General features: G+C 37.0%; 1 protein-coding gene across 2 annotated transcripts in view; it reads left to right on the top strand.

The window, feature by feature from the left end:
- The window catches only part of LOC149770956 (uncharacterized), an 88,569-nt gene that overhangs the window by 20,963 nt on the left and 50,953 nt on the right, over positions 1-16,653 (top strand). For both annotated transcript variants that reach the window (XM_089948942.1, XM_089948943.1), the window contains 2 exons: positions 1,569-1,647; positions 9,318-9,401. In XM_089948942.1, coding sequence (XP_089805068.1) covers positions 1,569-1,647; positions 9,318-9,401 — 163 coding nt within the window. The remainder of the gene's footprint in view (positions 1-1,568; positions 1,648-9,317; positions 9,402-16,653) is intronic.

The raw sequence follows: 16,653 nt of genomic DNA, 5'->3' as shown, positions 1-16,653 counted from the left end.
CTTTCAGCTGTTCACTGTTAAACTGCTTGTCTTGACATAGTAGGCATGCCTGTAGTAATAGGACACACCAGTCTAAAAATGGGTGAACAAATAATAGAGTATTTATGGCTTGGGTGGTCCATAATTGGTTAATAATGAAAATTAAAATTTTAGTAAAAATATCTTTTGAGAGCTTATCCTAAATATAATTTAAAAATAAAAATAGACAAAATTCTATTGATGCAATTTTAGTATTTTTACAGGCTTGACTTAGGAGTACTCAATAATGAAAGTAGCACCTGATTTCATTTGGTGCAGAATCAATAATATGTGTTTCATGCACATGCAGATAAACGAAATGCCGCGGCTCATATGGTGTTCTCCACACATAAGCTTGCACCAAGGTTTGTTGTGCATGGTGAATTATAGGTCTCATCATCAGCACCCAGAAATTTTAAGTTATTGAATTTTGAATATGATAGTGTTTCCATATGTTTACCAGTTGAATTAGTACCGTGAGTCCAAATATTGTACCACTTGTCACTACGTCTTTTTTTGTAACACCTTGTTTCTTTGGCTTGACATCCATTATGCCTTTGGGATCATCATTACACTTTTTTTTGCTAAATTGCATCTTACTCTTGCCTGCATATGGACTATGCTTTTCTTGTACATTTAAAAATAAAATAAAAATAAAGCAATAAAAAGTTGTGTTTGCCATTTTTATTATCATCTCTTTAAACCCACTCATCATATAAATGTTAAAATATTCTAAAAAGAAAAAGATTGCTGTACAAGAATAATGTAAGAGTTAATTTGTCCATTGTAGACTACATGAGTCTGATGGTTTATCAATAAAATACGATGAAATATGTGACAATATGAAATGACCATGTCAGTTTTTCAGTGTTTATTTTATTGATAAAACATCAGACTTGTTGCCTAGACTTCAATATGCTTTCCTTATTTTATATGTAACTGTATATGACCCATTTCAGAGAAAGCAGATCAGTTTCTTTATTTTGAAACTTTGCCAATTTATTGCATTGATAACCAAATTAGTCAGCAGACCAGTCTGTACTTTTAAAGAGATGGTTCCAGATATCAAGCAAAAGGTTGTCACTCTACAGTTTATTATTTTGAATTAGAGTAGGTTTCTAAAGAAAAAGAATTTCCCATTATATGTAGATAACATGCATTGAACATTATATATATATATATATATATATATATATATATATATATATATATATATATGGTACTGCTTAATTGCAATGTAAATTTTCATATGCAGATGTGTATAATTTAACACAGTCTTGAAATGTACTGCTGTAACTTCCATGGAAAGAATTTGTCAATTATAGTGGATTAATATTAATTGTGTTTCCTAATGCTTGTGCCACAAATCAGTTATTTGTGCAAAACTAAAATTGTTGATGTTGACTCCAGGACCATGTCAGAAATAATTGTTCAAATTTACATGAGAAGCTTTGCCATAGTTTATTAATGATTTATTGTGTTTGTCATTTAGGTAGATAAAGGGCATTCAAGTGTACGGACAGAAATAATTATTTTTGTTTGTCATCTAGGTAGATAAAGGGCAGTCACACAGAGAGACAATAATGCCTTCAGATGTACCGTTCCATGAGGATACTGAAGACAGACAGAGTAAGTGTAATTACAGGATATTGTTACATCTTTAGGACTCCATTAATTTAGGTTTTCCACCATTATTGTCTAACAAATTGAAAATTGGAATGGTTTCCCCATATTAGGTACATTTATGTGACATATTGGTGTACAAAATCCCCAGTTTGTTGCATATGGCCAATATATGAAAAGTAAAGTGTTATTCAGTAGTTTGTAAAACATTTAGACATTCATTATTTCAGTATTGCATGTTTGGTATTCTGGTTTATATTGGAAAGTACACACTGTAATTTTATTATGTATTTGATGACAAGACATGTCACTGGGAGAAAAATGATGTCATCACAGTGTTGATATAACTTACATTGACCCAATGGCAAAATCACTATTGGAACTGCACATACTTTCATGTGACATTTAGGAAGAAGTATTTGCCCTTGTTTTTTTTCCTTCAGGTCCTGTATTTTCATATTTAGGCCCATTTGAATATTTTTCTTTCTCTGTCTCCATCTTTCTCTCTATCGGAAAGAATGAATCTTTAAATGTGTCAGTACTGTTGGTCTAATATACATTTATGTAATCAATGACAGGGCACTGACATGAATACATAAAAAGAATCCTAAAGAATAAAAAGCAAGCTAAAAGTTTTAACTTTTTTTAATATTTAGTTTTTCCACATGAATCAGGCAGATTGTCATTATTGAGCTGACATGACCTGTTGCTGTTCAGTATTCTGCCAGTATTGAGCCAATATGACCTATTGCTTTTCAGTATTCTGTCAGTATTGAGCTGACATGACCTGTTGCTATTCACTATTCTGTTAGTATTGAGCTGACATGACCTGTTGCTATTCAGTATTCTGTCAGTATTGAGCTGACATGACCTGTTGCTATTCACTATTCAGTCAGTATTGAGCTGACATGACCTGTTGCTATTCAGTATTCTGTCAGTAATGAGCTGATATGACCTGTTGCTATTCAGTATTCTGTCAGTAATGAGCTGACATGACCTGTTGCTATTCAGTATTCTGTCAATATTGAGCTGACATGACCTGTTGCTATTCAGTATTATCAGATATATAGAATCATTAACCTATTACACTGGATGACATCTGGAACACATTTTTCTGAAATTTGGCTTTGATTAGTTTAGATTGCAATCTGAAATCAGGCATTGATTAGATTGCAATCTGAACTCAGGCATTGATCAGCTGATCAGTGTAGATTGCTATCTCAAATCAGGTCTTGATCAGTGTAGATTACAATCTGAAATCAGGCCTTGATCAGTTGATCAGTGTAGATTGCTATCTGAAATCAGGCCTTGATCAGTGTAGATTGCTATCTGAAATCAGGCCTTGATCAGTGTAGATTGCAATCTGAAATCATGCCTTGATTAGTGTAGATTGCATTCTGAAATCAGTTTTTAATTAGCGTAGATTGCAATCTGAAATCAGGCCTTGATTAGTGTAGATTGCAATCTGAAATCAGGCTTTGATAAGCTGATCAGTGTAGATTGCTATCTGAGATCAGGCCTTGATCAGTGTAGATTGTTATCTGAAATCAGACCTTTATTAATGTAGATTGCAATCTGAAATCAGGCCTTGATCAGCTGATCAGTGTATATTGCTATCTGAAATCAGGCCTTGATCAGTGTAGATTGCAATCTGAAATCAGGCCTTCATTAGTGTAGATTGTGATCTGAAATCAGGCCTTGATAAGCTGATCAGTGTAGATTGCTATCTGAAATCAGGCCTTGATCAGTGTAGATTGTTATCTGAAATCAGGCTTTGATCAGTATAGATTGCTATCTGAAATCAGGCCTTGATCAGTGTAGATTGCTATCTGAAATCAGGCCTTGATCAGTGTAGATTGCTATCTGAAATCAGGCATTGATCAGTGTATATTGCAATCTGAAATCAGGCCTTGATTAGTGTTTGGGCTTACATGTATCACTGGAGTTAACATTTCAAAGACTGACACTTACAAGGTTATGGCTGTTAAAATAAAATTGCACAAATTTGGTTGCTTTGAAAGTTATATATATGTGTGTGTGTGTGTGTGTTTCTGAAAAACAAAAATACCTACTCTAATTTTAAAACTGGTGCAAGAGGAAACATTGTTTTTTGCCTTATATACCTTCTCACATTTATAGAAATTAAATCAGTCAATTCTTGTAACAACTATTTTGTATTACAATTATATAATGAATTTCAACTGTGCAGCTTCTAACACATTTGTCAGTTTATACCAATACCAGGATTAAATAATTAGTGCCAAAAGCCGGTGCTAACCAGTGACTATCATTGTATCACGTGGGCTCCTATACTTGCTTACAGTTGAATTACCAGTCATACATGTAATATTATATATGTTTTCCATGCTAGAATTGTCCAGGATTTTCCAGCCTACCCTGGACATAGCCTGGAATAATGGTCCAAATACTCTAGCATTTTCCATGCTAGAATTGTCCAGCATTTTCCATGCTAGAATTATCCAGGGTTTTCCAGCCTACCCTGGACAGAGGCTGGAATATTAATCCAAATACTCCAGCGTTTTCCATGCTAGAATTTTCCAGCGTTTTTCATGGAATATGATAATAATAATAATAATAATAATAATAATAAAGACTTTATTTAGAGAAGGTAACTCAATTAGTTACAGAACTAATCTACCTTGAGGCCTTCTATCTGTTACATACAATATATACAGTATATACAACATGAAGTAATTTTAAAATTCAAAGTATCAAGCCTGGGACACATTCACAGGTATCAGTGAAAACATAAACATATATAAAACATAAAATATAATCCTGCATTGAAAACTTCAGCTATGAAAATGACATTGATTGTGAAAAGATGAAATCCTAGGAGCCTGCCTTATATGTCACTGTGAATGTTGTTCCATTCCAGTTGGCCAGAATATTTAAAACTTTTTTTAAACAATTCCTTCTTTGGCCTTGGTATAATGTAATTTTTTCTTCTTATAGACCTTAAATTTGGAGTGCCATCTGAGCATCTCTTTGGTGAAAGATATTGCTTAGATAGACAGGAATGCCTTTTCTGGATGCTTTATACATCAATTTGGCCTTTCTAAGAAATATCTTTTCATGTATTGTTAAAACCTTTATATTATTCATTGCATCCTGAAAATTGTCTATACTTTGATCTAGAATTAAATGGCAAGCCCTCTTTTGGAGTCTTAAAAGTGTTGTTATGTTTGAATTAGAGGTATTACCCCAAATTACATTACAGTAGTCCAGATATGGCTGAGTATAACTTTTATAAAAGATGACCCTATGCTGAAGAGAAATGTTTGTTTTGATTTTCCTCAGTAGCCAAAGATAAGAGTTAACCTTTTTTGAAATATGTTTAATGTGAATAGACCAAGTAAGATTGTTATCCATGAATACACCAATAATTCTATCTTGAGAGGTCATATTGAGGCTGACATTGACAAATAGAACCTGGAGTTTGTCGCTATCTAGTCTTGCTCGTTTTTGTTGTGTTGTAACTAGTAGGGCTTTCATTTCTTCTGTATTTATGATCATACTGTTTTCCTTGCACCATACTTGAAGTCTGTTGAGAGCATCTTGTAAGTTATTTTCAAGTACTGTTTTGGTTTTACCAATCTCAGACAGTGTAGTATCATCTGCATAAAGGTTAGTGGAAGAAATTGAAGTTCCAATCATAAGAGGTAAAATCGTTGATAAATAGTATGAATAACAGAGGCCCAAGGATAGAGCCTTGTGGTACTCCACAATTAATATTTTTCATTTAGAAAGTTGACCATTTAAAGATACTTTTTGCACTGTATCGGTTAAGTAAGAAGTAAACTAGTTTAGGGAGTTTTCACTGCATTGATAGATTTTTTGTTTTTCAAGCAAAATTTCATGGTCTACGAGATCAAAAGCTTTACAAAAATCAACCATAATAGTGCCTACCATTTCTCCATGATCTAATGCTTTCAGCCATTTACCAATCAAAGATACAAGTGCAGTTTCACAGGAGTGATTCTGGTGAAAACCAGACTGATTATCATGAATAAGATCATAAGTGTTTAAATAGTTGAGAAAAGAATCATGTGCATGTTTTTCTAATAATTTGGAAAGACAAGGAAGGATAGAGATTGGTCTATAGTTATTTACATCATCTTTTGTTCATGCTTTATGCAATGGTATAACCTTGGCAGTTTTCCATGTTTGTGGAAATTTATTAGACCTAATAATTTCATTGCAAATGAAAGCTATGCCCTCAACAATTGCAGGTGCAGTTACCTTTAGTAGCTTTGGTCCAATCATATCAAGTCCTGTAGCTTTACAATCATCCATTTTTTAAATATATTTCAACACAAATTCGGGACTTATTTCAGGAATTTCAAACTTTACATTGTTTGGTAGTTTTTTAGCACAAAAAATGTTTGAGTTCCAGATGATCAGACGAAGTTCTGGGTTCTTTAAGTCTTTCAGCAATTCGAACAAAAAAATTGTTAAACATATTTGAGATGTCAGCTGGATTATCAGTGTAAATGCCCTCATGATTGAGGGATAAAATTTCAGCTTTACTCTTACATTTGCCTGCACCAGACCCTGTAAACAGTTTCCAGATAGCTTTGGGATTATTTTGGTTTTCATCAAGCACTTTTTTATAGTGCGCTTGTTTGGCTTTATGTATCATTTTATTAACTTTATTCCTCCAAACTCTATATTCAGTTTGATTTCTACTGATTTTATTTGGTCTCTTTGCTTTACTGCATCTAACATTTCTGGGGAGATCCAGCCTGGCTGGTGGTCTTTCTTTATCCTGTGTGTTTTTAAAGGGGCATGCTTGTTCACTATACTGATGAACAGATCTGTCCAAGTATCTAAAACATCATCAATATCTTCAAAGATTTGGACTGTATTCCATGGAATCTGTTTCAGATCTTCTAGGAATTTAACAGTATCAAAGTTTTGAAAGGATCTGTAAGTAATGGATTTATGGATATTATTTTTTGTTGTTTTGCCATTGACTTTACGTGTTAGAAAAATTGCAAAGTGGTCACTTATACCAATCTTTGGAACCATTACTTCCAAAAAATTTTCTTTTGTATTGGTATAAATATGATCTATAAGTGTTTTAGAGGTAGATGCTACACTGGTGGGTTCATTTACTAGTTGCTCCATACCTAATGAAGCAATAAAATTCATCCAGTTCACTTTAATTTGATCATTGAAAAGGTCTCTATATCGCCTAGAATGTAAAGTTCTTTATCTTCTTTTGAAATTTTATCTACTTGAAGTTCAAAATATTGACACCAATCAGTATGTGATGATGGGGGTCACACAAAACCTATTAAATAGGGCTTAGCTTTTTCTGGAGTGATCTGTAGCCAAATGGATTCTATTTCCTGTATTTCTATGGAAAATCTATAGCCGGGCTATGATGGTACTGTGCAAGAATTCATCAGTGTGTGTATGTATTAATGTGTAGTGCATTCTGTATTAAGGCCATCAAAAAAAAGGATGCTCTTGCCAAAAATGGCACACACAAAGCACAAAAACACCTTTCAGGAGATGATGCAACAAAAACAGTCAATAACGTGTTTATTCACGGTTAAAATTTTAATAACACATTCAATATATATATTTATAGGATTAGCATCTGTTCTTACAAAATAGCAAATAGCTCACCTTTCCAACTGTATGATATGAAATCTTTATACTGTTACAATATGGAAATTATAAATTTGTTCAATATAATAAAATAAAAGGAGAAGAAAAAAGTAATGAATATGGGTGGAATGGAACCTATATCCTTCACACTATTAGATCGACCTTTGAACCAATTCAGCGTTAGTAAAAGCGGACCTGCCAACCCTTACAATTTTGCCGCAAGTCTTGCGGAAATGACCCTTAAAATACACACGTACGCCATAAAAGGAAAACTATGGAAAATGATTTTTCCTGAAAAATCTGGATAATTGATTCATCCCTGTTTGATTTGGATCCATGTTTCATAATAGAGTTTGTGGAATTAGTCCGATAACCAGACTAACTTTACAGCAGTACCTCAGATGCTTTAACTTGCTCATATTTTTCATGCAATGCGACTGCATGATCAAACTGTACTAACGGTAAATAAGATCTATGTGTACTTTACAAACTTTTCAGTTGAACTTAATGTTTACCATCACTGCATGTTTCGAATACAGAACTTAAATACGTTTTCCAGCTTTACAATAGCAGTTTATTATATTTTGTTCCACCTTACTGAAAACTGGTCAAACTGTCTCGTCAGGGTTGGCAGGTCTGTAAAAGAAACAAGGGTAATGTATGCGCATCTACTCATTTTAAATTAAATATAAATTGTTTTTTTAAAAAACATTTAACACTAAATCTATTCAATCCTGATTATTGAATGCTCTGCACCTTAACTGTCATCAATTTTTTTTTATCGAACTCTATAGTTCTTTACAATGGTGGCCATGTACTGAACTTGAGTCAATAAAAACGCACGTCTGGTGGAATCATCACAATATAGGGTAGTATGAATTTGTTAATCAATATGCATAGCTTTCATTGTGACATCACAGCATGTGATATTAAATCTGGATTGTGCTGGATCACACCTTTAGGTTCATTTCATTCAGTTTGATAAACTGTCTATGTACATTGATTTTTGCCATATGCACTTCTTGGGGCGTCTTAATAATGACCTTACAAAGGAATGTGGATGTATAAGAATCCAAATGAAGTCAATATGTGCCATTTAAAGGTATGTAGAATCAAATTCTAAAAAATGACATCCGATTACTGAAATAGTTGATGTTGAAATTGCCTACAAGAAGTGTGACTTTTACAATATGCTGTCACAGACAGATACTGGGTAATATATAAAAACCAGTATAGTTCACAGAGTTTATGTATACACTTTATTTTAAGAATTGCTGTTTTTATTATGAAACAAATTAGACTTGCATTAAACATGTTAACATCTAACTTCCAGCTGATCGTTGTTGTGTATTGATACATGCATCAGCAGGTAAGCTTTTCTATGAAGCAAATAGGTTTCATGGTTTACACTGCTATTTTTACATCAAAATTGTCAGGAAATTGTACTTTACACACTCCATGTATTAGAAAAGTATTATATCTATAGCAGGATGAACTAGATGAATTTATTTTAGGAGTGAAAACGTGTAAGTTATGAAATAGCAAAGTTAGTACATAAGCTTTCTGAGAAAGTTCCAAATAAACTATAAATCCCTCGGGGATGCAATTTAATGTGCATCTAGATAGCAAACAAACACATTCACTCGTATTAAAGAGTGGCATCATATTATGTAAAATACTATAGATGTTCACTCTGGAAAGTTGGGAATTTTACAGCTCTTCAAAAAAATCCTCAATCATGTAGATAACTCATGTCCATGGTAAAGTCTGTCCTGTTTGTGACAGACTTTGGTTGTTTCTGTTTCCCATACAAATTTTGTGTGTGTGTGTGTGTGTGTGTGTGGACATTGAAAGTTAGCTTTGTTATGTGAGTGTTTATTTTCTTTGACTGGGTATGGGAGATGTTAATGCTGTTCATGCTTTTGTTATGGATGCTACATTGGTTTGGTATCAGGTTTTTAGCAGCAATCTACTACACATATAGAATGAAGTTTTACGAGACAGTCCAATCTAATTGTTTTTATTTTGTGTTTCAGAACATCGTGGTTTGATAAGTAGGTTGATGCATTCTTTGGGTTTTGGTCGCTCCCAAAAGAAACTTGCCAAAAAACACAGTCAAGGTAGGGTTTGGACAAAAAAATAGTTTCATTTATAATTTTTATATATATATATATATATATATATATATATATATATATATATATATATATATATACATATATATATATATTTGAACATATATCACTTTGATGAAGGCCTGTATCTTTTGTACATTGTACCGTGCCTGTCTTCCATCCATCAGTATTTGTTAGTGAACATTCTAAGGGCTCCATTTTGTAACAGATTGTCGAACTAAGGGTTGGAAGCACATTAGTGTACTTGTTTCATAGATTTCTGGTTTGAATACACTGTACACAGTTTCTAGCAAAATTACACGAATCAAGCATGTGTACCCACATTGTCGTGAGAATATTGTAATGGCCATTTAATTTAAGTGGGAGTCTTGTCCATAGTATATTGTAATAAACATTTGAATTTAAGTGGGAGTCTTGTCCATAGTATATTATAATGGCCATTTTAATTTAAGTGGGAGTCTTGTCCATAGTATATTGTAATGGCCATTTGAATTTAAGTGGGAGTCTTGTCCATAGTATATTGTAATGGCCATTTGAATTTAAGTGGGAGTCTTGTCCATAGTATATTGTAATGGTCAGTTGAATTTAAGTGGGAGTCTTGGCCATAGTATATTGTAATTCATCAAGCTGGAGTCTTGTCCATAGTAAATTGTCATGTCCATTTGAATTTAAGTGGGAGTCTTGTCCATAGTATATTGTAATGGCCATTTGAATTTAAATGGGAGTCTTGTCCATAGTATATTATAATGGCCATTTTAATTTAAGTGGGAGTCTTGTCCATAGTATATTGTAATGACCATTTGAATTTAAGTGGGAGTCTTGGCCATGGTATATTGTAATGGCCATTTGAATTTAAGTGGGAGTCTTGTCCATATTATATTGTAATGGCCATTTGAATTTAAGCAATAGTGTTGTCCATATTATAGTGTGATGCCCACTTTAATTTAAGTTCGAGGAGTGTTGACAGTGTTATGGAGCTCTGATGAAAGTGCTACACATCTTAAGGGAGGCTGCCAGTACCTACCATACTATCTTGTGATGTCCACTTGAGTTTCAGTGGAGGTGTTGTTCATATTACTGTGCGATATCAATTTGGATGTAAGTCAGGTGGGGCTTGGGTAGCACGATATCTTTGAGCTATGTTTTGTGAGTATGGTTCTTGTGCAAAATCCTTGAAGGATTTATCTAATTTATAGAATAAACTTAAAGATTGAAAAAGTGATAAATCATTATTGTAAGACTATTTTTAATAACATGGTTATAAATAATTACACATGATGAACTTATAACATAATTATTTATTTTGTAACATACTTTTTATTACTATCAATATTATGCAAATAAAAATAAAAATTATATAATTTTTGTTACAGGGCAAAATATAGTATTATCATTATAAACAAGAACACATGAATAGATAATGTGATATATATTCAAATTTATATATTAATGAATGTTATATAAAATGTTTGAATTTAGACCTACTGGATATATTATATTATAATGGTGAATCCAATACTTTTCTTTAAAACATATGTATATTGTGAATGGTGTATATTTTAAATTGTTGGTATCAGTAGGTGTTAATGATCATACTATGTTAGTGATCATATTAATTACTAGTGGAGCCTAATCATTGTTTTAAAAAATTGAAACTGACCCTAGATTAGAAGAGCCTGAAAATCTTGTTATTGTCATCCTGAATGGTAAAATATTAATATGGGGTTCTGACAAAATACGTTTTGTCTTGTGGTGTTTAGTTGGTCCTAGATTAAAGTGGTGATGATCTGACATAATGATGTGCATCACCAACAGTTTGTTTTGATATCAGTAATACATTTTAAATTACTATTGCATTGCATACCCTTCTAGCAAATGTGTCCCCTCACCCAAGATCATAATTATTTCTGCCCATTGGTATGACAAGTTCTAGACGAAACAGGAACACAGTCCATTCTGATGTTATACTGTATAGGTCGATGTGGGATTAAAAATATTGGCACAGAAAACTAATATTGATAAGAATCTATATTGGTGTAAGCAATTGAAGCACATTTGTTATGTAGTAATCTCAAGACTTTACCTTTTACTGTGAATAAACTGTCATTTACAACTCAACCATAGGACATTATATTACAGTGCATTTATTCTTCCTCTTTTGGATTACTGCTGCACAGATCCATCTGGATATGCACAACTGATAGTTATATTAAAATAATTGACCAACTTTTAAAAGGGCAGCAAGAATTATCCTAAATTGAACATTTGATACATCATCCAGAAATCTACTTTTACAAATTAAATTGGAAAACATTTAATACAGACCAGCCTACAAAAAGTCCATATTAATGTTCAAGGTAAAGGACGAATGGTACTAAGTGACTTAAACTGACATTTTTAAATGATCATTGCACGAAAAGCCAATACTTTTAAACAATCATTTGCTGATAATGGTGTTATTCTATGGAATAAACTTTCCAATGCAATCAGATCAAAAACAAATTTAAATGTATTCAGAATAAAATATGACCAGTTTTCATTGTAAATACATGCATTACAATTTATGTTGTTAATACATTCCATTTTATAATTAAAAATGTATTTAATTAAGCTTTATGTTTAATATTTTCCATTTTTCTTGTATTTACAATTGTTGTTCATTCTGAAGGTCTCAGGAGAATAGTATATTATACTGTTATACCCTCATCAGATAAATTAAGTATTTATTATTTTACATTTATTTTATTTGGGAGATGTATGCATTTGTTTCTTTGGAAAATTGCCTTTATTATGTGTTCAGAAATGCTTATTTTGGCAATTTAATCTTATTTTCCAAATTGAATAGGTTATAATCCCATCAGTACTTGTGCATTTCTTGAATGTTCAGTCATAATAGAGTTGTGTAGATTGTCTGATATAATTGTGGAATTTGTTGTACTACGCCGTCTTAACAGAACTGAGGAGTTTGTTGTATCATGCTGTCTTGATAGGATTGTAGAATTTATTGTGCCACTCTGTATTGATAAAATTGTGGAGTTGTTGTACTATGCTGTCTTGATATAATTGTGGAGTTTGTGGTACTATGCTGTCTCAATGTGTTAATGGGGTTTATTATGCTATAATGTCTTGATAGAATTGTTGAGTTTATTGTGCCATCATTGGCGATTTAGTCTCAAAAGACAATGCGAATACGCCCTTGAGGTGTTGTCTGTCTCTGTTGGCATTGTCTGCTGTGGCTGTGCAGGCCTATACGTGAGTGACAGTCCCTATTGCGGTTGGTGCAGACATACTGGGAAAATCTGCGTTACTGTGGTTGCTGCTGTGTTCTTCTTTCTCTTTCGTTTCTCTGCCGCCAACTGGCCTCTCATCGCATCAGCGACTGATATGCCATTGTTTGCCATCAGTCTCCAGGTGCCTTGTTCTTCGGCCAGCTCTTCCCAGCCATCGGGTGAAAAGTTGCATGCCTTCATGTCCCTCTTGCATACATCCTTGAAACGGAGTGAGGGACGGCCGACTCTTCTCATGCCAGTGGCCAGCTGCCCATATAGGATATCCTTTGGCAGCCTTCCATCCTCCATGAGTCGGACGTGTCCCAGCCATCAAAGGCGTCGTTTGCTCACCAGGGAGTACATGCTGGGGGTACTTGCATGCTGCAGGCATAAGCAAAACGGTCTCCCAGTCTCTGGAATGCTTCCTCGGTGTGGGTCACAAGAGCTGCATCATCTGCAAAAAGCATCTCCCTGATGAGCACAGCTCTCACTTTGGTCTTTGAGCGCAGTCGTGCCAGGTTGAACAGCCTCCCGTCGGATCTGGTGTGTAGATATATGCCATCCATGGACGTGTCAAAGGCATAGGACAGGAGCAGGGAGAAGAAGATCCCAAAAAGTGTTGGTGGCAGCACGCAGCCCTGCTTCAGGGCTCTGTTAATTGGGAAGGAGGTTGAGGAGGATCCATCATACAGGACTGTTCCCTTCATATCTGCATGGAAAGAGATTAGCATGCTGAGGAGTTTTGGGGGGCAACCGATCTTACTCAGAAGTTCAAAAAGGCCCTTCCTGTTGACCAAGTCAAAGGCCTTCGTGAGGTCGATGAACATCATGTAGAGTGGTTGACCTTGCTCTCTCCTCTTCTCTTGGAGTTGTCATAGGGAGAAGATAATGTCCGTCGTCGACCTGCCAGCTCTGAAGCCGCACTGGGATTCTGGGTACACACGGTCCGTCAGCCAACTGCAGCCTGCTGAGTATGATGCGGGCGTACACTTTACCAACGATACTCAAGAACGTAACTAATACAGTCACCGCAGTCGCCCTTGTTTTTGGAAAGGGTCACAATTGTGGCATCCCGCATGTCTTGGGGGACTACTCCTTCCTCCCAGGAGAGGCAAAGTAGCTCATGCAGTGGTTTATTCAATGTTGGTTTCCCACGTTTGATAGCTTTGGGGGGAATGCTGTCACTACCTTATTTTTGTCGTTTGGAAGGGAGTCGATTGCTTTGCTGAGCTCCTTTAAGGTTGGCACTTTGTCGAGCTCTTCCATGGTGGAAAGATTCTTTATGCTGCTGAGGGCTGCATCAGTGACTGACATTTCTCGGGAGTATAGCTCTGAGTAGTGCTCCACCCATCTGGCCATCTTTTGCCCACGGTCTGTGATCTTCTTTCCCATCAGAGATTTCAGGGGAGTGACACCTTTCACTGTAAGGCCTAGAGTCTTCGTGATGCCAGTGTACATACCTTGGATGTGTCCGGACTCGGCACTGCGCTGAATCCCTTCACACAGTTGTTGCCAGTACTCGTTTGCACACTGTCTAGCGATGCGTTGGGTGCATATTCTGGCACTTCTGAGAGCAGCAAGTGTCCGTTCATTGGGGCATTTTTTGTAAGATATGAAGGCTTTTCGTTTCTCCTCGATTTGTGGTTCCATCCTTGATAGGTGTGGGTTGAACCAGCCCTGGCTGGGTCGTTCCTTCTTGCCAAACGTTGACATAGCTGTACTGTAGATGACACCCTTCATGGCGTTCCACTTTGCTGTAGCGTTGTGCTCAGGCAGGTCCTGGAGAGCCTTGTCCAGGGCGGACACATACTCCGCCACCTTGGCGGGGACTGACATCGGCGCAGTGTTTATGCGAGGACGTCCTTTTGGTTTTGAGCGGTGTAGTGTGTGTGGCTGCAGTTGCACTCTGCTGTTCACTAGGGCATGGTCGGAGTCACAGTCTGCACTGTGGTAGGTCCTGGGGAGAGGACGCTGTTAAGAGCAGAGCGCCTAGTGATGACCAAGTTGAGTTGGTGCCAGTGATGAGATCTGGGGCGTTTCCATGACATTTTGTGTTGTGGCTTACACTTGAAGAAGGTGTTTGTGATGCACAGGCCATGGTAGGTGTATAGCTACAGCAGTCTCTGACCGTTTTCATTGGTCTTTCCACTGCCATGATATCTGAGACAGGTAGGCCATGACTCGTGGTCCGCACCTACTCTGGCATTAAAGTCGCCGAGGAGGAATAGTGGTTCGTTTTTGGGGCGTCCTTTGATCTGTTCGTCCAGTTGCCCATAGAACTATCCTTTGCGTCTTCTGACGAAATGAGGGTTGGGGCATAGGCACTGATGATGTTGACAGGACCTGAAACAGTGGTGAGGCGGATGGACAAGAGACGCTCAGTGCCCCTATGGGAGATTCAACCGAGGCCAGGATATTGTTTTTGATGGCGAAGACCACACCGTGCTGGCGGGGCTCCTCAGGTTCTCCACCCTTCCAGAAGAAGGTGTAGTTTTCCTCTCTGAGGGAGACACTAGAGGCGAGCCTGGTTTCCTGGAGGGCAGCTATGCTGATATTTAGTCTGGTGAGTTCTCTATCAATGATTGCTGTCTTTCTGGTGTCGTCCACTTCTCTGAGGTCATCAGAGATGCCTGTATACATGGTGCGCACATTCCAGCTTGCAAATTGAAGAGCTGGAGTCTTCTTTATTGGTTTCTTGTTTCTTTTGTCTGGTGTGGAATTACCATCTGCTTGTCATGCTAAACAACACTCTGAACTCCAGACACCAAATGGAGCAGGCATACGATGGCGGGTCAACACCTAATTAACCAGGGGGTGCCCGGATTGAGGCGGGCGATAATTGGCCAGTGGGACACGATGATCCCTCCCACTGTCAAAGCTGACCCGTGGCGCCCCTTCCCTACACGAATCGGGTGGGACTTATAACCAGTAAACTCAGTAGCGAGACTGGAGTGTCTTCTCCAGGGCGCAAGCCTGGGCGTGGAGTATGGAGATCGTGGGCTGCCCATACGTCAGGATCCCCTCTCGTCCTTGCTGGTGAAGTCCAAAGGAATGCTGAGCATGACATTTGGCACCAGTTTGGATGTAGGAGCTGCCTGAAGGAAGTCATAATCGACCCCCAGCCGCCTTACGGGCTCCACTCCGGATTTTCTGTCTGGGTTTACTCCCGTAGCCTTTCCTTCTCCCAAAGATATCCACAAGGCCGTGGAGCCATAATCCAATGGATGAGACTTGGTGGGTTTTGAATCAGAGTTTCCTTCTCCTAGATGAACTGCCTGACAAGGCTAAAGAGCTTCATCTGCCCGGGTTTGGAGTCAGAGTTTCCCTTCTCTTAGAAATGGTTGCCTGCCAAGGCTAACGAGCCCAGTCTGCCCACCCAGTTATACCGCTGGGCACTCGGTCGCACCACACAGCAGGCTCTGTTAAAACAGGGGACCTGCGTGAAGGTGCTGCTGTGGACACAATAGTGTAGGAGAGACCATATGTAAGTAACCTCCTGCCCCGCAGAGCGAGACAGTGGTCCTGCGGCGATCACTACACCTGGGAAGGAGAGGCTATGAGAGACGCTTCACTTTCCTTTGGCAAGCGGGACGTCAGGCCCAGGCCTCGCACCCACCCCAAATCTATGCTAACCAAGCAATATCTTGATAGAATTGCGGAGTTTGTTGTGCCATTCTGTATTGATAGAATTGGGGAATTTTTGTGCCATTCTGTATTGATAGATTTGTGGAGTTTCTAGGGCGATGCTGTCCTGATAGATTTGTGGAGTTTGTTGTGCCATGCTGTCTTAATAGAATTGGGGAGTTTGTTGTGCCAGTCTGTATTGATAGAATGGGGAGTTTGTTGTGCCATTCTGTCCTGATAGATTTTTGGAGTTTATTGGGCTATGCTGTCGATGGAATTGAGGAGTTTGTTGTGCTTCGTGAATGAATTGTGAAGTTTTGTTGTGTCATTCTGTGTTATTAGAA

Source organism: Sinohyriopsis cumingii, unplaced genomic scaffold (genome assembly GCF_028554795.1).
Source record: "Sinohyriopsis cumingii isolate HCF-2022 unplaced genomic scaffold, ASM2855479v2 utg002187l, whole genome shotgun sequence".
NCBI lineage: Eukaryota > Metazoa > Mollusca > Bivalvia > Unionida > Unionidae > Sinohyriopsis > Sinohyriopsis cumingii.
Note: the sequence above shows the minus strand (reverse complement) of the source record. Positions and strands in the feature narration are given on the sequence as shown.